This window comes from Microcaecilia unicolor, chromosome 4 (genome assembly GCF_901765095.1).
Source record: "Microcaecilia unicolor chromosome 4, aMicUni1.1, whole genome shotgun sequence".
NCBI classification, from domain to species: Eukaryota; Metazoa; Chordata; class Amphibia; order Gymnophiona; family Siphonopidae; genus Microcaecilia; species Microcaecilia unicolor.
Genome location: NC_044034.1, coordinates 375387048 through 375409352, shown reverse-complemented (window position 1 = coordinate 375409352; position 22305 = coordinate 375387048). Strand labels below are relative to the sequence as shown.

The 22305-nt window shown below is 45.5% G+C and overlaps 1 protein-coding gene across 3 annotated transcripts in view; it reads left to right on the top strand.

The window, feature by feature from the left end:
• The window catches only part of C4HXorf21 (chromosome 4 CXorf21 homolog), a 65071-nt gene that overhangs the window by 14052 nt on the left and 28714 nt on the right, over nucleotides 1–22305 (top strand). Inside the window, exon 1 of one of the 3 annotated variants that reach the window (XM_030202373.1) lies at nucleotides 17816–17981. The exons of 1 other annotated variant lie outside the window; for it this stretch is intronic. In XM_030202373.1, coding sequence (XP_030058233.1) covers nucleotides 17834–17981 — 148 coding nt within the window. In that variant the 5' untranslated portion in view covers nucleotides 17816–17833. Of the gene's footprint in view, nucleotides 1–17815; nucleotides 17982–22305 lie in introns of those variants that run through there. One more of the 3 variants, XM_030202375.1, reaches the window with a different exon arrangement.

Genomic DNA, 22305 nt, shown 5'->3' with positions numbered 1-22305 from the left:
TGCTGCTGCGCTGGACTCCGATGTCGGAGGATTATGCTGTGCGCCTTCCCGTGGACCCAGCAGTGCGCAAGGCGCTGAGCTGGTGGACGCAGACAGACAAGTTGTCTGCAGGATTGCCTCTGGTGACCCCGGGGTGGATTGTCGTCACGACAGACGCCTCTTTGATGGGCTGGGGAGCCCACTGCTTGGGAAGGACAGCGCAGGGGCTCTAGTCTCCTGCAGAGGCAAGTGGTCTATCAACCTCCTGGAACTCAGAGCCATTCGGTTGGTGTTATTGGAGTTCATCCCGGTACTGGTGTTGTAGCCTGTACGGGTCCTGTCGGACAATGCCACGGCTGTGGCCTATATCAACCGCCAGGGAGGTACCAAGAGCGCCCCTCTAGCCAAGGAGGCTATGAGTCTTTGCCAGTGGGCGGAAGCGAACCTGGAGCAGCTTTCAGCGGCCCACATTGCCGGAGTCATGAATGTCAAGGCGGACTTTCTCAGTCGCCATACCTTGGAGCCCGGAGAGTGGCAACTATCTGCTCAGGCGTTCTTGGACATCACGAAGCGCTGGGGCCAGCCGAGCCTAGATCTGATGGCGTCATCGGCCAATTGCCAAGTGCCGCGCTTTTTCAGCAGAGGACGGGACCCTCGATCCCTGGGAGTAGATGCTCTTCTCCAACAGTGGCCGACACAAGAGCTCCTCTATGTGTTCCCGCCCTGGCCCATGTTGGGCAGGGTGCTAGACCGGGTGGCAAAGCATCCCGGCAGGGTAATCCTGGTGGGTCCGGATTGGCCCAGACGTCCCTGGTATGCGGACTTGATCAGGCTCTCAGTCGACGATCCTCTGCGGCTGTCAGTGGAGCAGGGCCGGTTACATCAGGGTCCCGTGGTGATGGAGGATCCCTCTCCCTTTGGTCTTACGGCCTGGCTATTGAGCGGCAGCGTCTGAGGAAGAAGGGCTTCTCAGACAAGGTCATCGCCACTATGCTGAGAGCGAGGAAACGCTCTACTTCTACTGCTTACGCCAGGGTTTGGCGTATCTTTGCAGCATGGTGTGAAGCAGGCTCACTTTCTCCCTTCACTGCTCCAATTTCTTCAGTGTTGGCGTTCCTGCAAGAAGGTCTGGAGAAAGGCCTGTCGCTCAGTTCCCTTAAAGTCCAGGTAGCGGCTCTGGCTTGCTTCAGGGGCCGCCTGAAGGGTGCTTCCCTGGCTTCGCAGCCAGATGTGGTGCGCTTTCTCAAGGGAGTTAATCACCTGCGCCCTCCTCTGCACTCAGTGGTGCCTGCGTGGAATCTCAACCTGGTGCTAAGAGCATTGCAGAAGCCGCCTTTTGAACCCTTGTCGAGGGCATCTCTGAAAGACCTGACGTTGAAAGCAGTCTTTTTGGTGGCTATCACTTCAGCCAGAAGAGTTTCCGAGCTCCAGGCGCTCTCATGTCGAGAGACTTTTCTGCAGTTCACTGAGGCAGGAGTGACTATTCGCACAGTGCCTTCCTTCCTGCCCAAGATTGTTTCTCGCTTCCATGTGAATCAGCAGCTCTGTCTCCCTTCCTTTCGTAGGGAGGACTACCCAGAGGAGTACTCTGCTCTTAAATATCTGGATGTGAGACGAGTCATCTTCAGATACTTGGAAGTGACCAATGATTTCCGGAAATCGGATCATCTGTTTGTCCTGTTTGCAGGTCCTCGTAAGGGTCTGCAGGCTGCTAAGCCTACAGTGGCAAGATGGGTCAAGGAAGCCATTGCAGCGGCTTATGTGGCCGCGGGGAAGGTGCCGCCTATCCAGCTGAAGGCTCACTCCACGAGAGCTCAGGCGGCCTCGATGGCAGAGGCCGGATCCGTCTCCTTGGAAGAGATATGCAAGGCGGCAACTTGGGCTTCGGCTCATACATTCTCCAAGCATTACCGTTTGACTGTGGCTGCACGGGCGGAGGCCCGGTTTGGAGCTTCAGTGTTGAGGTCAGGGATTTCGATGTCCCGCCCTGGGTGAGTACTGCTTCGGTACATCCCACCAGTCTATGGATTGATCAGCTTGATGATATGGAAGGTAAAATTATGTATAATCATACCTGATAATTTTCTTTCCATTAATCATAGCTGATCAATCCATAGCCCCTCCCAGATATCTGTTCTGTTTTTATTCTGGTTGCATTTCAGGTTCAAGTTTAGTCTTCAGTTATTTCAGAAAGACTTCGTGTTCAAGTTCTTTCACTTGGATTCTTCAAGAGTTGAGACGAGTTTGTGTTACAGTGAGCTGCTGCATTCCTCTCCCCTCCGTTTTACAGGGCTGGATTGAGACATAAATTCTGCCGGCACTCCCTCCCGCTTCGTGCGGCTGTAGGGCAGCTTTGTACCCCTCCCGCTTCGGCGGTGTTAGGGTCAGTCAGCTCCTCCCGTGGTTGCGGTTGCAGGATAAGCCAGATCCCCCCGCATCGGCGGGTGTGGTGTCCCTCCCCCGCTCCGCAGGGATGAGCTGGACGGATTCCCCTCCCCCACTTGTGTGGGGATGAGCTGGGTTAATTCCCCTCCCCCGTTTCGGCGGTGGTGAGCTGGGCAGAGTGTCCCTTCGTGGGTGTAATTCTCTAAGTGCTGAGTCCTGCGGATGGAGCTTTGATATCGACATACTGAGGAGTTTCCGGCAGCACATGACCACATATAGGGAGGCAAAAGTTTGCTCTCTATCTCCACCTGCTGGTAGATGGACACAACCCACCAGTCTATGGATTGATCAGCTATGATTAATGGAAAGAAAATTATCAGGTATGATTATACATAATTTTACCTTTGCTATTGTTTTAGGTGAGCGAAAATGGTGACAAGTCTGCCTACTGGCTTCATTCCATATAATGGGCTAATTGTCTCATATCATCTCCTGCAGTGGCGTAGCAAGGGCGGGGCGGTGGGGGCGGTCCGCCCCGGGTGTCACCGGGTGGGGGTGGGGTGCTCCGCTCCCGCTGCTCCGCCTTTAAAATTTTTTTTTGGAAGCACTGGAGAGTGGCAGGCAGCGCGCCTCGCGTCTGCCCTGCTAGTAAAGAAGATCTCGCTGACGTTGTCGCCCTTCTCACATTGAGTCCCGTCCCCCTCTGAGGCAGCTTCCTATTACCGTGAAGGTGGGCGGGACTCAGTGTGGGAAGGACGACGGCGTCAGCGAGATCTTCTTTACTAGCAAGGCAGATGCGAGGCGCGCTGCCTGCCACTCTCCGGCGCTTCGAAAAAATTTTTTTTAAAGGCAGGACAGGGTAGGAGCAGCAGGAGAACGAAATCAGCTGTCGGGTCGGGGGGGACTCAGAGGGGAGAAGGGGATTGGGGAGGGGTGGGGGAGCTCAGAGGGGTGCTTAAAGGGGATAAGGGAGGGTGGGGGAGCTCAGAGAGGGGAGAAGGGGATTGGGGAAGGGTGGGGGAGCTCAGAGGGGTGCTTAAAGGGGATTAGGGAGGGTGGGGGAGCTCAGAGAGGGGAGAAGGGGATTGGGGAAGGGTGGGGGAGCTGAGAGGGGTGCTTAAAGGGGATTAGGGAGGGTGGGGGAGCTCAGAGAGGGGAGAAGGGGATAGGGAAAGGGTGGGGGAGCTCAGAGGGGTGCTTAAAGGGGATTAGGGAGGGTGGGAGAGCATCAAGGAGTGGAGAAGGGGATTGGGGAGGGGTGGGGGAGCTCAGAGGGGTGCTTAAAGGGGATTAGGGAGGGTGGGGGAGCTCAGATGGGTGCTCAGAGAGGGGAGAAGGGGAGGGGGGATGGGAGTGCTCAGATGGGAGAAGGGGTCTGAAGCTGGAACTGGGGTCTGACAAGGAGGGCAGGAGGGAAAATGGGTCCATGCCTGGGGCAGGTGGGAGAATGGGTCTGAGGCTGAAAAGGGGGGATGCAAGGCATGTGGTGGATGAAGGGGGCTGAAACTGTGGGGACTAGGGGCTTTAAAGGGGACAGGGAGAACTGGCTGGGGCTGAAGCTCGGGACTGGTGAGAGAAAAGGGCTGGGGTTGAAACTAGGGGCTGAAAAGAGGACAGGGAGAAGTGGCTGGGGGCTGAAGCTCGGGACTGGTGGGATAGTGGGGCTGAAAAGGGGGGCAGGTGGGAGATGTGGGCTGGGGCTGGACCTAGGGGCAGGTGGAATAAGGGGGCAGGAACTGGGGGCTGAAAAGAGGGGGCAGAGAGAGAGGGGATAGAAGGGGGGAGCGTGAGGGAGGGCAGACCCTGGATGGATGGTAGAGGGAAGGCAGACGGATTGAAGGGGCAGAGAGAAAGGGCAGATGGTGGGTGGAAGGGGAGAGAGAAAGAGGGCAGACTGGGGCAAATGGTGGATGGAAGGGGCAGAGATAGAGAGCAGATGTTGATGGAAGGGGGAGAGAGAGATGGCAGACTGGGGCAGATGGTGCATGGAAGGGGCAGAAGTGGATGGAAGGGCGAGAGGGCAGACAGTGGATGGAAGGGGCAGAGAGAGAGGGCAGACACTGGATGGAAGAGGCAGAGAGAGAGGGCAGACACTGGATGGCAGAGAGAGAGCGAAGACAGATGCTGGATAGAAGGAAGACAGTGAAAAGATGAGGAAAGCAGAAACCAGAGACAACGAACTGTAAATATATATTTTTATTTTTTTGCTTTAGGATAAAGTAGTATTGTAGCTTTGTTAATAAATGTTTATAATAGAATATGTAAATAAGGTAATCTTTTTATTGGACTAATTTTAATACATTTTACTTTCGGAGAACAAAACCCCCTTCCTCAGGTCAGGATAGGACACTGTAACAGTACTATACTGAATTGACCTGAGGAAGGAGGTTTTGGCCTCTGAAAGCTAAATGTATTAGTCCAATAAAATGATATTATTTGTTTTATTTCTATTTGTTAATTTGTAAAGTGGTGATTGGTATTTGTTAGTTTTTTCAAATTTCCATCTGCTGTCTTTATATTTTGCACAGTACTAGAGGACATTTTCTGTTTCTGTGGTGTTGCATTGTATGCAGAGTCTGGCATCGGGGGTTCAGTTTAATTTTTGTCTAAATAGAAAGTTTATGATTACTTATTCTATAGTGGATTAGGGTGTATCTGTATTTGTGAAAAAGACATGGCTTTTGGTTGGCATTGACTGTGCAGGATCGACGATCTGTACTAATCTGTCTGTTTTTGTTTTACAATAGGTGAATTGATGTTCTAGTGCTCACTGTAGTGTTTAAGATGCTTTCCTTTTCCTTGTGTGACTCGTACAAATTACTGCTTATGGTATGGTAGAATTGCTCTACAGGTCCTGAGTGTTTTGTATTCTTGGTATGCCTAGTACTGGATTTCGGGGGGGGGGGGGGGGGGGGGGGGGGGGGTGTTAAAAAATGACCGGCCCCGGGTGTCAACTACCCTAGGTACGCCACTGATCTCCTGTTCTCAATCTAGTCCTTGGGGGAGTCAGAAGAGACAGGAGAAAGAGGGATTTATGCTGGGGCATGTGGGGAAGGGGAGGTAGATTAAAAATAAGCTGTACAATTTGGGGTGGGAAAGGAGAGGGGAGACAGGCTGTACATAAAGGGAAGAGAGAGGGAAAACAAGATAGAGTTGAGAAAGAGGCAGAGAAATCAAAGAAAACTAAATGTGAAAGATCAGTACCAAAGAGACATAGGGCAGAAGGTGAGAAAAGAAATTGCAAATGGAAAGGAGGCCCTGGAAATCAAGTTAAGAGCACAGACAGAGGAAAGCAGAACCAAAGACTTGGTTGAGATGCCAGAGAGCGAGGTGGCAGGACAGAAAAGGCTGCCAGTGTGTGGCGGCAGGTAGGAGAGAACAACCTGCAGGAGCTGCATGGAGGGAGGGGGCTAGCGGTAGGAGAGAGCAGCATGATGCAATTAATTGCGGTAAAATTATTAGCGCAAGTTAAAAATTTTAACACGTTAATTGTGTTAAAACGCATTAAATGAACAGTCCTAATCTCTGCCATTTTTTCTTCTGTCAGCCATATTTCTCTCTCTATTTCTTTGAGCTTTACCTGGTATTCTTTTCTGTGTTCCTCTTCTTGTGTTCTGTATTTCATGAATGCTACCTCTTTTGCCTTTGTTTTTTCAGCCACTGCTTTGGAGAACCACTTTGGTTTCCATTTCCTCTTGCTTTTATTTACTTTCCATATATAAAGATCCATTGCCATTTTTATAGCTCCTTTCAGCTTGGACCACTGTCTTTCCATTTTCTTATGTCCTCACATCCTGTCAGCTCTCTCCTCAGGTATTCCTCCATTTTACTAACATCAGCATGTTTAAAATCCAGGACTTTGAGTTTTCTGTGACCGCATGCTGCTTTGGCTTTTGTATCAAACCATACCATGTGATGATCACTATTACACAGTTGAGTATATTGAATACATTTGTGAACACTAAATCTAGTGTTTTCCCCCTTCTCTGATGGGTTCCTTCACCATTTGTCTGAGCAGAGCACCTTGAAAAGCATCCACTATCTCTGCTTCTTTCTGATTTTCCAGAAGGGACATTTCAATCTGCATCCAGCAGGTTGACATTCCACAGCAAGACAATCTCCCATTTAATTCCCAACATTTGTATATTTACCACCAGCTCTTTGCCCAGTTTTTCTGTTTGTGTTGGAGGTCTGTAGTTGACAGCCATGTGGACAGAAGTTTCATCTTTTCTTTCCAAGATAATTCATATTGCTTCCTCCTTTCCTCAAGCCCCTTGCATTTCAACTCCTCCAACTTTTTGACAACCTTTATCCTTCCTAAAAAGGCTATATAGCCTGGTATGGTTGTGACCCAATAATGGGATTCATTGAACTATAAGTCTCTATATCTAAGTCTGCAATTGGCAAAAGACAGATGTAGATTTGCAACTCCTGTAGTTGGGAACTAAGGCTTGTACAGGACAGATTTCTATGGTCTGTGTCTGTCAAATAACAAAAGACAGATGAAGATCGTCTGCATATTTTAAATCTCTTTAGTATTATTACTACTACTACTTATCATTTCTATAGCACTACTAGACGTACGCAGTGCTGTACACTTGAACATGAAGAGACAGTCCCTGCTCAACAGAGCTTACAATCTAATTAGAACAGACAAACAGGACAAATAAGAGATAAGGGAATTACTAAGGTGGGGATGATAAAATAAGGGTACTGAACAAGTGAGTAAGGGTTAGGAGTTAAAAGCAGCATCAAAAAGGTGGGCTTTTAGCCTAGATTTGAAGACAGCCAGAGATGGAGCTTGACGTACAGGCTCAGGAAGTCTATTCCAGCATATGGTGCAGCAAGATAAAAGGAACGGAGTCTGGAGTTAACGGTGGAGGAGAAGGGTGCAGATAAGAGAGATTTACCCAGAGAGGAGTGTAGGGAGAGATGAGAGTGGAGAGGTCCTGAGGAGCTGCAGAGTGAATAGCCACACTGAGCCCGCAAAGAGGTGGGAAAATGTGGGATACAAATGCAAACAATAAATAAATAAATAAAATTCACTTATAGATCAATAAGAGGAGTTTGAACTGTATGCGGAAATGGATAGAAAGCCAGTGAAGTGACTTGAGGAGAGGGCTAATATGAGCATAATGACACTGACGGAATATTAGTCGTGCAGCAGAATTTTGAACAGATTGAAGAGGAGAGAGATGGCTAAGTGGGAGACCTGTGAGAAGCAAGTTGCAATAGTCTAAGCGAGAGGTGATAAGAGTGTGGATGAGGGTTCTGGTAGTGTGCTCAGAAAGGAAAGGGCAAATTTTGGTGATATTATAGAGAAAGAAACGACAGGTTTTAGCAGTCTGCTGAATATGTGGAAAGAAGGAGAGGGAGGAGTCGAAGATGACCCCAAGGTTACGAGCTGATGAGACAGGAAGGATGAGAGTGTTATCCACAGAAATAGAGAATGGGGGAGGAGGAGAGGTTGGTTTAGGGGGAAAGATAAGAAGTTCAGTCTTGGTCATGTTAAGTTTCAGATGGGCCGAGACATCCAGGCAGCAATGTCAGACAGGCAGGCTGATACTTTGGCCTGGATTTCAACTGAGATTTCTGGTGTGGAGAGGTAGATCTAGGAGTCATCAGCATAAAGATGATACTGAAAACCATGGGAAGAGATCAGAGTACCAAGGGAAGAAGTACAGATGGAGAAATGAAGAGGTCCCAGGACAGATCCCTGAGGTACACCAACTGACAGTGGGATAGAAGTAGAGGAGGATCCACTATACACTAAAGGTACACTGGGAGAGATAAGAAGAAAACCAGGAAAGAACAGAGCCCTGAAATCCAAGTGAGGACAGCGTATCAAGGAGTAGGCTGTGATCAACAGTGTCAAAAGCAGCAGATAGATCGAGAAGGATGAGGATAGAATAGAGACCTTTGGATCTGGCCAGGAACAGATCATTGGAGACCTTAGCAAGTGCTGTTTCAGTTGAATGAAGGGGGCGAAAGCCAGATTGAAGTGGATCAAGAATAGCTTGAGATGAAAGAAATTCAAGGCAACGCCGGTAAACAGCAGGTTCAAGTATCTTGGATAGGAAAGGGAGGAGGGAGATGGGGCGATAGTTGGAAGGACAGGTAGGATCCAATGAAGGTTTTTTAAGGAGTGGTGTGACTATGGCATGTTTGAAGGCATCAGGAACAGTCGCAGTGGAAAGTGAAAGATTGAGGATATGGTTATAAAAGGGATGACAGTAGGAGAGAGAGTGTTAAGTAGATGGGTGGGAATAGGATCAGAGGAACAGGTAGTTAGTTTCAAGGAGGAAAGAAGATGTGTAGTTTCCTCTTCAGTGATTTCAGAAAAGGAAGAAAAGGAGGCAGGGGTTGGAGGGTTGAGAGAATGGACTAAGGGAAGGAGAGGTGGAGGTGACCTGGTTGAGAATTCAAGTTTAATTTTGTGAACCTTATCATGAAAGTACTCAGCCAGAGTCTGGGAGAAAGTGAAGGGGGAGTTGGACATGAAGGCACTTAGAAACATAGAAACATGACAGCAGATAAAGGCCATATGACCCATCCAGTGTGCCCATCCTCTGTAACCCCTAATTCTTCCTGTTCGTAAGCGATCCCACATGCTTATCCCATGCCTTTTAAAATTCTGGAACAGTCCTCGACTCCACCTTCACCGGGAGGCCATTCCACGCCTCCACCACCCTTTCTGTGAAATAATACTTTCTTGGGTTACTCCTAAGCCTATTCCCTCTTGTCATATGCCCCCTCATTCCAGAGCTCTCCTTCATTTGAAAAAGGCTCTCTTCCTGTACATAAATGCCCTTGAGGTATTTAAATTTTTCTATCATGTCTCCTCTCTCCCTCCTCTCTTCCAGCATATACATGTTGAGGTTCATAAGCCTGTCCCTATAATTTTTGCATTCAAGACTGCTTACTAATTTCGTAGCCGCCCTCTGGACCGACTTCATCCTGTTTATATCTTTCTGTAGGTGGGGTCTCCAGAACTGCAAGCAGTACTCCAAATGGGGCCTCACTAGAGACTTATACAATGGCACTATCACCTCCTTTTTCCTGCTGATCATGCCTCTCTTTATGCACCCAAGCATCCTTCTGGTTTTGACCATCGCTATTTCTACCTGTTTGGAAGCTTTAATGTCATCAGACACAATCACCCCCAAGTCCCGCTCTTCCTTCATACACTGAAGCACTTCACCCCCTATACTGCACCGTTCCCTCAGATTTTTGCGATCCAAGTGCATGACCCTGCATTTTTGGGGATTAAACCTTAGTTGCCACATATCAGTCCATTCCTCCAGCTTCACTAGGTCCTTCCTCATGTTATTCACTTTGAGGAGAGAGTTCATTGTGGCAAAGAGATGTCAAGGGTTTGAGCCAAGAGAATTTGTCTAATAAGTACCTGTATATAATATGTAAGCTGCTTTGACTGTAATCTCAGAAAGGCGGTATATCAAGTCCCATCCCCCCTTTCTTGTTCCCTTTTCCCCATGAGTGAGGTTTCAAGACTGCATCATATTTACCTGCCTATATGTGGTTGGCATGATGAAAAATTACGAACCTGCCCCTTGTGCTCTATACTAGCACTCTCCTCCCACTGACTGGGTCACAATGTATCTGGGCAAGTCTCCCACTCTCAAATTATCCCCAGTGATTTCTAGGTTACTGGGGCCACATTCCCAGTGGTCACACAGTTCCCAGAAAGCACTCACAGACCCAACACACAAACCACCAGGATTCTTTATCAATCTAGACAGCAGAGGAAATAAACTAAAAGGAATGTTTATTGTTTGAAAAATTGAACAGTGAAACAGAAAATGTGAAATCATCAAACAATAATAGGTAACTGAAATATGGATCAATTATAAAACTATCTAAATATTTGTTTACTATCTAGGTAGTACCTGGGAAGATCAGGACATATAACTGTTCACAGAGCCTCTGCAAAGAGATCCTACTCTTTTCTTCCTGGCTAAGACGGGGGCAAAAACCAGTATATTCCAAATGAAATTGGGATCCTGGGCCAATCAGAGCCCAGAACAGCAAATTAAAAAAAAAAAAGAAGAAAAACTGGCCACAGCACTGCAGGTCTTTTCTCTGTAACAGTTTTAAGCATAAACATGCACCACTTGCTGGCCAAACTAGAGAAATACACTTCAAGAATTAAGGCAGTTTTACAGGCTTAAAACCCCCACTGTTTTGTCGCAATAATATTCTATAATTCACATATGTTCTGGATAACATCTAGGCACAGGTACTTAACCCAGCTATAGGGCTGGGGTAGGTGATCAGACCATAAATGTAAGCGTATTTTCTGCCTCTTTCAATAGTGCTGTATAAGGAAAGGCAGGTGCCTACTTTTCTTTAGAGAATAAACTCAAAAAGAGGTGCCAGTTTACCCTCTTTTCTTAGGGGCTCTGATGTAGGGTTACAGGGAACCTTGGATAAGAAAATAGTTTTTTACTCAATGCATAATTAAGTTCTGGAACTCATTGCCAGAGGATGTGGTTAAACACAGTTAATGTGGTTGTGTTTAGAAAAGGTTTGGACAAATTCCTGGAGGCGAAGTCCAGAAACTGTTATTAAGGTAACCCTGAAGATAAGTAGCATGGAATCTTAATATTGTAGAAACTCTAGAGTTCTGCTCCACATAGGAATTCAGAGACCTCTAGTGGTTCTACCTGAGTATTAAACTTTGACTTATAAATACCCCCATATCTTCTGGAACAAGGGGCTGGAAAGAGCTAAACTGTGCTGGTATAAAAATTCAACTCAGTTTAAATTCCTTTATCTTTTGCTCCTGCTTCCCTTGCAATGGAAGACGGTATCTGGCTAACACAGTGAAGGAGTGGCAAGAAGTACCAGAGGCAGGTAAACTGTTGCACTTGGCTGCAGATGGTAACTAGAACAGAGAACCAGCCCACCACCACATTATAAGTATATAAGTACATAAGTGTTGCCATACTGGATCAGACCGAAGGTCCATCAAGCCCAGTATCCTGTTTCCAACAGTGGCCAATCCAGGTCACAAGTACCTGGTAAGATCCCCAAAATGCCTCCATTTCAACACGATCACATCTCTACCTACACTACCCAAGCTGCAAAGGTCTTAAATACAAATCTACTTATGCATCCAGCTTTTCCTACATAAGCACACAACTGTGGAACACACTACCAAAGGCAATGAAAACGATATACAACCACCTAAACTTCCGGAACATGCTAAAAACCACCCTGTTCAAAAAGGCATACCATCCTGAACCAACCTAAAAGAGTGACCTTGGCTACACATGAAAACCAAAGCACGTATGTTCACAACAATACTCTTCCCATCAGGACTATTCTATGGCTTTGCCACATAAATTTCTTCCTACCACTACAGCACAATGTATTTGTTCACACTGGAAACAGCCATTCCGGTACAAGTATATCGTAATGATAGGGTAGACCGGACTGGTGGAGGGGTAGCATTGTATATTAAAGAGAGCCTTGACTCAGATAGATTACAAATTCAGCAGGACACAAATCACACCTTTGAATCACTGTGGGTTGAAATTCCATGTATAAAAGGGAAAAAAATGGTAATAGGAGTGTACTACCGTCCACCTCACCAGGATGAGCAGGTAGACACAGAAATGATAAAAGAAATCAGAGACGCAAACAAAATGGGCAATGTGATAATAATGGGTGACTTCAATTATCCAAATATAGACTGGGTAAATGTAACATCGGGACACGCTACAGAGATACAATTCCTTGATGAAATCAAGGACAGCTTTATGGAGCAACTGGTGCAGGAGCCGACGAGAGAAGGAAAAATTCTAGACTTGGTCCTTAGTGGAGCACATGATCTGGTGAGGGACGTTATGGTACTGGGGCCGCTTGATAACAGTGACCATAATATGATCAGTTTTGACATCAACCTTGAAGTAACTGTACACAGAAAGTCAAATACGTTAGCGTTTAACTTTAAAAAAGGAGACTATGATAAAATGAGAAGAACGGTAAAAAAAAAACTTAGGGGGGCAACTGAGAGAGTAAAAACTGTACAACAGGCGTGGACGCTGTTCAAAAATACCATTCTGGAGGCCCAGGCCATACATATTCCGCGAATTAGAAAAGAAAGACGGAAGTCCAAAAGACACCCGGCCTGGTTGAAAAGTGAGGTGAAGGAAGCTATTAGGGCTAAAAGAAACGCCTTCAGAAAATGGAAGAAGGAACCGTCTGAATATAACAAGAAACAGCATAAGGAATGTCAAAGCAAATGCAAGGCGCAGATTAAGAAGGCCAAGAGGGAGTATGAAAAAAAGATAGCATTAGAGGCAAAAAAACATATTAAAAAATTTTTCGGTATATTAAAAGCAGGAAGCCGGCAAAAGAATCGGTTGGGCCGCTGGATGACCGAGGGGTAAAAGGGGCGATCAAGGAAGACAAAGACGTAGCAGAGAGACTGAATGAATTCTTTGCTTCGGTCTTCACCGAGGAAGATTTGGGTGGGATACCGGTGTCGGAAATGGTATTTCAAGCGGACGAGTCGGAGAAACTTACTGACTTCACGGTAAACCTGGAGGACGTAATGGGGCAGTTCGGCAAACTGAAGAGTAGCAAATCTCCTGGACCGGATGGTATTCATTCTAGAGTACTGATAGAACTGAAAAACGAGCTTGCGGAGCTACTGCTAGTGATATGCAACTTATCCTTAAAATCGAGCGTGGTACCGGAAGATTGGAGGGTGGCCAATGTAACGCCCATTTTTAAAAAAGGCTCCAGGGGAGATCCGGGAAATTATAGACCGGTGAGTCTGACGTCGGTGCAGGGGAAAATGGTAGAGGCTATTATCAAAAACAAAATTACAGAGCACATCCGAGGACATGGATTACTGAGACCAAGTCAGCATGGCTTTTGTGTGGGGAAATCTTGCCTGACCAATTTACTTCAATTCTTTGAAGGAGTGAACAAACATGTGGACAAAGGGGAGTCGGTTGATATTGTGTATCTGGATTTTCAAAAGGCGTTTGACAAGGTACCTCATGAAAGGCTACAGAGGAAATTGGAGGGTCATGGGATAGGAGGAAATGTCCTATTGTGGATTAAAAACTGGTTGAAGGATAGGAAACAGATAGTGGGGTTAAATGGGCAGTATTCAAAATGGAGAAGGGTAGTTAGTGGGGTTCCTCAGGGGTCCGTGCTAGGACCGCTGCTTTTTAATATATTTATAAATGATTTAGAGATGGGAGTAACTAGCGAGGTAATTAAATTTGCTGATGACACAAAGTTATTCAAAGTCGTTAAATCGCGACAGGATTGTGAAAAATTACAAGAGGACCTTACGAGACTGGGAGACTAAATGGCAGATGATGTTTAATGTGAGCAAGTGCAAGGTGATGCATGTGGGAAAAAAGAACCTGAATTATAGCTACGTCATGCAAGGTTCCACGTTAGGAGTTACGGACCAAGAAAGGGATCTGGGTGTCGTCGTCGATAACACACTGAAACCTTCTGCTCAGTGTGCTGCTGCGGCTAAGAAAGCGAATAGAATGTTGGGTATTATCAGGAAAGGTATGGAAAACAGGTGTGAGGATGTTATAATGCCGTTGTATCGCTCCATGGTGCGACCGCACCTTGAGTATTGTGTTCAATTCTGGTCGCCGCATCTCAAGAAAGATATAGTAGAATTGGAAAAGGTGCAGCGAAGGGCGACTAAAATGATAGCGGGGATGGGACGACTTCCCTATGAAGAAAGACTAAGGAGGCTAGGGCTATACAGCTTGGAGAAGAGACGGCTAAGGGGAGACATGATAGAGGTATATAAAATAATGAGTGGAGTGGAACAGGTGCATGTGAAGCGTCTGTTCACGCTTTCCAAAAATACTAAGACTAGGGGGCATGCGATGAAACTACAGTGTAGTAAATTTAAAACAAATCGGAGAAAATTTTTCCTCACCCAACGTGTAATTAAACTCTGGAATTCGTTGCCGGAGAAAGTGGTGAAGGCGGTTAGCTTAGCAGAGTTTAAAAGGGGTTGGACGGTTTCCTAAAGGACAAGTCCATAAACCGCTACTAAACGGACTTGGAAAACTCCAAAATTCCAGGAATAACATGTATAGAATGTTTGTACGTTTGGGAAGCTTGCCAGGTGCCCTTGGCCTGGATTGGCTGCTGTCATGGACAGGATGCTGGGCTCGATGGACCCTTGGTCTTTTCCCAGTATGGCATTACTTACAGTGGGGGAAATAAGTATTTGATCCCTTGCTGATTTTGTAAGTTTGCCCACTGACAAAGACATGAGCAGCCCATAATTGAAGGTTAGGTTATTGGTAACAGTGAGAGATAGCACATCACAAATTAAATCCGGAAAATCACATTGTGGAAAGTATATGAATGTATTTGCATTCTGCAGAGGGAAATAAGTATTTGATCCCCCACCAACCAGTAAGAGATCTGGCCCCTACAGACCAGGTAGATGCTCCAAATCAACTCGTTACCTGCATGACAGACAGCTGTCGGCAATGGTCACCTGTATGAAAGACACCTGTCCACAGACTCAGTGAATCAGTCAGACTCTAACCTCTACAAAATGGCCAAGAGCAAGGAGCTGTCTAAGGATGTCAGGGACAAGATCATACACCTGCACAAGGCTGGAATGGGCTACAAAACCATCAGTAAGACGCTGGGCGAGAAGGAGACAACTGTTGGTGCCATAGTAAGAAAATGGAAGAAGTACAAAATGACTGTCAATCGACAAAGATCTGGGGCTCCACGCAAAATCTCACCTCGTGGGGTATCCTTGATCATGAGGAAGGTTAGAAATCAGCCTACAACTACAAGGGGGGAACTTGTCAATGATCTCAAGGCATCTGGGACCACTGTCACCACGAAAACCATTGGTAACACATTAAGACATAACGGATTGCAATCCTGCAGTGCCCGCAAGGTCCCCCTGCTCCGGAAGGCACATGTGACGGCCCGTCTGAAGTTTGCCAGTGAACACCTGGATGATGCCGAGAGTGATTGGGAGAAGGTGCTGTGGTCAGATGAGACAAAAATTGAGCTCTTTGGCATGAACTCAACTCGCCGTGTTTGGAGGAAGAGAAATGCTGCCTATGACCCAAAGAACACCGTCCCCACTGTCAAGCATGGAGGTGGAAATGTTATGTTTTGGGGGTGTTTCTCTGCTAAGGGCACAGGACTACTTCACCGCATCAATGGGAGAATGGATGGGGCCATGTACCGTACAATTCTGAGTGACAACCTCCTTCCCTCCGCCAGGGCCTTAAAAATGGGCCGTGGCTGGGTCTTCCAGCACGACAATGACCCAAAACATACAGCCAAGGCAACAAAGGAGTGGCTCAGGAAGAAGCACATTAGGGTCATGGAGTGGCCTAGCCAGTCACCAGACCTTAATCCCATTGAAAACTTATGGAGGGAGCTGAAGCTGCGAGTTGCCAAGCGACAGCCCAGAACTCTTAATGATTTAGAGATGATCTGCAAAGAGGAGTGGACCAAAATTCCTCCTGACATGTGTGCAAACCTCATCATCAACTACAGAAGACGTCTGACCGCTGTGCTTGCCAACAAGGGTTTTGCCACCAAGTATTAGGTCTTGTTTGCCAGAGGGATTAAATACTTATTTCCCTCTGCAGAATGCAAATAAATTCATATACTTTCCACAATGTGATTTTCCGGATTTAATTTGTGATGTGCTATCTCTCACTGTTACCAATAACCTACCCTTCAATTATGGGCTGCTCATGTCTTTGTCAGTGGGCAAACTTACAAAATCAGCAAGGGATCAAATACTTATTTCCCCCACTGTATGTACTTATGTACTTATGGTACTATATAAGCCACATTGAGCCTGAAAATAGGTGGGAAAATGTGGGATACAAATGCAACAAATAAATAAAATAAAAAGTACAATATATTTTATGCTGCTTATCCCGGAAATAAGCAGTGGATTTTCCCAAATCCATTTTAATAATGGTCTATGGACTTTTCTTTTAGGAAGCTATCCAAACCTTTTTTAAATCCCACAAACTAACTGCTTTTACTACATTCTCTGACAAAGGATTCCAGAGTTTAATTACACATTGAGTGAAGAAACATTTTCTCCAATTCATTTTAAATTTACTACTTTGTAGCTTCATTGTGTGCCCCCTAGTCCTAGTATTTTTGGAAAGAGTAAGCAATTGATTCAAGTCTACCCGTTCCACTCCACTCAGCATTTTATAGACCTCTATCATGTCTCCCCTCAGCAGTCTTTTGTCCAAGCTGAAGAGCCCAAGCTGTTTCAGACTTTTCTCAAAGGGAAGTCGTCCCATCCCTTTTATCATTTTCATTGCATTTCTCTGTACCTTTTCTAATTCCACTATATCTTTTTTGAGATGCAGCGACCAGAATTGCACACAGTATTCAAGGTGCGGTCACACCATGGAGCGATACAAAGGCATTATAACATCCTTGTTTTTATTTTTCATTCCTTTCCTAATAATACCTGACATTCTATTTGCTTTCTTTGCTGCCACAGCACACTGAGTAGAGGGTTTCAAAGTATCGCCAACGATGACTCCTAGATCCTTTTCCTGGTCGGTGACTCCTAACATGGAACCTTGCATCATGTAGCTATAGTTTGGGTTCCTCTTTCCCACATGAATCACTTTGCACTTGAGAAATGAGACAATTGCTGAAACAAACTGTGAGGAAAGGAGGAGACCAGAGGATAGTCCCAGAAATTCAGGAAATAGGGAGACAATCCTACCATAAAGTCAGAAGGAATACAAACTGATCTGGAGATACCAGAAAGGCCAAAAAAAAAAGCAGGAAAACCAACCAGTATGGCAAGGATGGTTATTGATCAAACAAAGTCCATATTTTGGCAACTGCCTGCATCAAGGGTTAAAACATCTAAAAATAAATAAAAGACAAAGTTAAATCATATAAATTGCAAACAATAATATTAGGGAAAATAAACTAAACCATACTGGTAACCACAATAAACCATCCTTGCCTTACTGGTTGTTTTTTCTGGTTTCCTAAGCATGCGCCTGCCTAGTCTCCATGGGGGAAGAGAGCAGGGAAAACCAGTATGACTTGTGGTGGTGTGTTTGGAGAAACCAAGCAAATGAGAGAGTGTGGTGGTGGTGGGGGGGAGGGGGCACTAATATATATTTGCCTAGGGCCTAATATGGTGTCAGTCCAGTCCTGAACAAAACTCCCTGCATATGTTGAACAAATCCTAATACATCCTAAATAAATCTCTATTTGAGACCTCAATTAACATTTTATTTGCAAATGTTTAACTGAAATTATGTTCTTGGACTATAAATGACTTGTTTCAGTTGATAGTTTCAGTCGGAGGAAGAAAGAGGAACAAAAGCCACGTGTGGTTAAATAAGAAGAGAAAGAGTATGAGTTACACATACACAAATACACACTGTAGGGACTTCCCTCTGGCTCTGCCACATATATGAGTGTTACAAACGACACTCTGCTATCTGTAAAAACAACTTCTGGACATAAATGTTGCAACTCGCTTATTCATTTTAGCAAGACCACTTTGGCTGTGTCACAGAACAGGATCATTTGCTGTTGCAGAAACAACTGCTTGCTTGAAGGTAAGATGGAAACTCCAGGTCGCAGAGTGTAATTTCTGTACAGATTTCTCTCCGCTCTCTCCTAGACATTTGGGGTTTTCTTTCTTCTTCTATAAGTTTCTTGTGGCTAAGACCTGGTGTTTTCCATGAAAATATCTACAGGCCTTTCCAGGATCTCAGTGGCCAATATGTGAAGTCAAAATTATTGATTTCAGATACATGTTGCTGCAGTTTAAAACAGGGTTTATTGTATCCTAGTGGTAGGGTCTGATACATCCCAAAGATGGTGAATGCCACTATGAAATTAGGTGTCTAAAAACTGTAAAGAAATGAATCTATAAAACAGACCTGCAGAATGCTTTGCAACTTGGGACCTCAGAAGTACGTTTTGGCAGCTCATCTGCTGGCAACCTGGCGCACCTAATTTGTACAAAAGATTTCAGGAGGATGAGACATCAAGAAACAATGTAATTGCTGCTCGGTTTTAGCTGTGCATAAGGGAAACATGGGATAAAAAACCTCTGTTGGGCAAAAGGTGGAGGTGTACAAAAATAATTTTTGCTCAGGAGTAAAGTTCTGTGAGAAATGGTTGAATATCTGTTCAGCCAACCCAACATCTTTTCCAGCATGAGAGAAATGTTATGGGTTAGATATCCAATGGAGAGACTTCTGTCTACTTAAACTTCGCTCAGCAAGCCGCCTCCAGAAATCCAGCAGCACTTAACCTCACAGTGCAACTCAATATGTGCTCTTGACACTGTGGGGTTAGTGCCGAGGTGGGGGGGGGGGGCATCCCAGCACCAGTCAAATTCAATGCTGATCAGGCAGACAGGACCCCCGAAAATCAGAACAATATTTTTGTCCAGTAAGCTATGTGGATGCTGGTACTGAATACCTGGACTAGATTCGACCCGTGGCGGTCAGCAGCTTTAAAAATGCCGACCATCATGGGCTGAAACTCAGGGAACATATTTCCCTAGATTTATTTGTTTAAAAATGGAAAGAGTGGTGTATGCCTGAAATGCCCTCCCAGTGGAGGTGGTGGGGACAAAAACAGTGATGGAATTCAAAAAGGTGTAAGATAAAGTTATAGGATTCCCTATAATAGCAAGAGGATATAATCAAGAAAAAGCTTAAATGCCTTTCACATTTCAAAAAAGGCACAGAGGGAGGGTAAAATGTACAGAGTGGCAGTTACAGCCCTAAACAAAGGCACAGAGGGAGGGTAAAATATACAGAGCGGCAGTTACAGCCCTAAACAAAGGCAGGGAGGGTAACCTAGTGGAGTGGAGGATTAGCCCCTAGTGGTTAAATGCAGTGGACTTTGATCCTGGGGAACTGGGTTCAATTCCCACTGCATCTCCTTGTGACTCTGGGCAAGTCACTTAACCCTCCATTGCCCCATGTACAAATAAGTACTTGTATATACCATGTAAACCACTTTGAATGTAGTTGCAAAAACCTCAGAAAGGTGGTATACAAGTCCCAATTCCCTTTCCCTATTTGAGATTCTACATGGAATGTTGCTATTCCACTAACAACATTCCATGTAGAAGCCTGCCCTTGCAGATCAGCAACGCGGCAGCGCAGGCTTCTGTTTCTGTGAGTCTGACGTCCTGTACGTATGTGCTGATCTGCAAGGGCAGGATTCTACATGGAATGTTGCTAGTGGAGGAGTAACCTAGTGGTTAGTGCAGCGGATTTTGATCCTGGGGAACTGGGTTCAATTCCCACTGCAGCTCCTTGTGACTCTGGGCAAGTCACTTAACCCTCCATTGCCCCTGGTACAAAATAAGTACCTGAATATATGTAAACCGCTTTGAATGTAGTTGCAAAAATCTCAGAAAGGCAGTATATCAAGTCCCATTCCCCCTAACCTGTACAGAGCGGCAGTTACAACTGTAAACAAGTGAAAGGAACCTGAGTGAAGAGATGTTTTCTTTGGATCAGTTTACAGTTAACCAGTGGCGTAGCAAGGGCGGGGCGGTGGGGGCAGTTCGCCCCGGGTGCATGCCGCTGGGGGCGTGTCGGCTCTGCTGGTTTCCTGCTCCCTCTGCCCCAGTACAGGTTACTTCCTGTTCCGGGGCAGAGGGAGCAGGGAACCAGCGGAACCGACACCCCCCCAGCGGCGTGCACACGGCAGGCAAGAATGCACTTGGGGGGGGGGGGCTTGGGTGATGTACTGAGGGGGGGGGGGGTGATGCGCCGAGGGGGGGGTGTTATGCTGCACCCGGGGGGGGGGGGGTTGCAGCCACCCTTGCTATGTCACTGCAGTTAACTTCACTTTATAACTTCCAACACTGGTTCACCAAGACTATATTCTCAGGATGCCTCCTTCTATGACTTTATCTCTGTTGACTCTTCCTCTCTCCTTTTTTGTGTGTTTATTTACTTATAACATTTATATCCCACATTATCTCAGATAGTTCAATGTGGTTCACAATATAACAAAAGAACTGACAAGACTTTCTGATTGCATAGAACAGTGTGTGTATATATACAGAACAGTAGTACTAACAGCATGACATGAAATCCTGATCATATAACATGTTTGTAATACATAGGATAGAATGTGAACATGGACAGAGTTGCTGTTATTGCAGGTTTAGTTAGAGGGTTAGTTATTATCTGGGATAAGCAGTATAAAATGTTTTGTACTTTTTTGGGATCTTGCCAGGTGTTTGGGACCTGGATTGGCCACTGTTGGAAACAGGATGCTGGGGTTGATGGACCTTTGGTCTTTCTCAGTATGGCAATACTTATGTACTTATTTCTATTGTTAGAGGTTGATCTTGTTGTCTTTCTCACTTTGTCTTGCTTCCCCCTTTCCTCCCAGTCCACTGGTTGGAATTTTGTTCTCGAAACTGTTCTAGATAACTTTGAAATCTGCTGACCCATCTATTCTCCCAAACTGTAGGCCAATTTCAAACCTTCTGTTTCTTGCTAAACTAACTGAACACATTTCCCTCAATATTTAAAACCGTTTAGTTTGCTAGGAATGGCTCCTGGCTGGTTAAATGGCGCTTAACTGGCTATCCGGCAATATTCAGCGGGAGACTGCCGATTGTCTTCTGCTGAATATTGCCAATTAGTGCTTAGTGGATAACCAGTTATATATCTGATAATATTCAGCACATCGCCGGCCAAATGAGGCTGCCGAAATATCAAAAATATCTTTGGCCGGTTTAAACTTAACCGGCCAGTAATGGATGTTGGCTTGGCCGATTAAATTTAAACCAGCCAAAAAACACCCGGATATTCAAGCCTGTCACCAGAAACAGCCCGGCATTGAAAACCTGGGCTGACCGCCGACCACGGGAATTAGCCAGGCTTCCTTCCCCGGTTTGAATATTGTGCACCTTGCCTTTACTCCGTTCATACAGCACATTGAGGCTTCCTGCATGCTTCACCCCTACCAGTTCGGATTCTGTTCACATCACTCCTGCCCTAACCAGTTAGCGCATCTACATTACTGGAGCTCTTACTGCCTACAAAATACATGGTGGCAAGTGCTCACATGGTCATTTTTTTAAATCCACAATGCAGCAAATAGGAAAGAGCTGTGTGTTAATGGTATCATTAGTGCATAGCCATACATGAAATAAATAGGAATGACCTTAGCACAGGGGAATGTCCCAGGGGAAGACCATTTGTTCCTGCTGCTTAGGAAAAGCCCCCCTTATAGTCAGTGCTGCCAAAATAAGTGTATATTTTGCTGAAAGATAACCAGGTAACCGGAGTTGGCGAATGCCTTTACGGTACTATGTAAGCCACATTGAGCCTGCAAATAGGTGGGAAAATGTGGGATATAAATGTAAGAAATAAATAAATAAGTTCCTTAACTGCTTACACGTCACAAAAGTGAAGCGAAAGTGACTTGCCTGGGCGTTGCAAAAGCTGAATTCTCTGCCACACTGAGTGCTCCAACCATTGCAGCATAGCAGTGCTCAAATTACAACAGCTGCTATTGTCTGAGGGAACATCAGCTACATTATTTCCTGCACTATAAATGTTTTCATTTAATTTTTTAAATTTATTTAACCTTCTTTCCTACAATTTCATTCATTTCCCTTGATATTTAATTTTGTTTATTTCATTTTAAAAATGAAATATTAAATAAAATAATGAAAATGTAAAATTAATTTAAAAAAAAAGCAACTCGAAAGAAACCCCACACCTTCCCTATATAGCCCCCACCCAACCTCATTTACCCCATCTATTGGGTCACAAGTATTTTTCTGAATGGGCCGGAACATTCCCAGTCACTTATGTTCCATTGGATCTTGTTTTCAAAATGGCACTGGAGCAGGCACCCAAAAGACGAAAGAGCTGAGGACTGACGGGA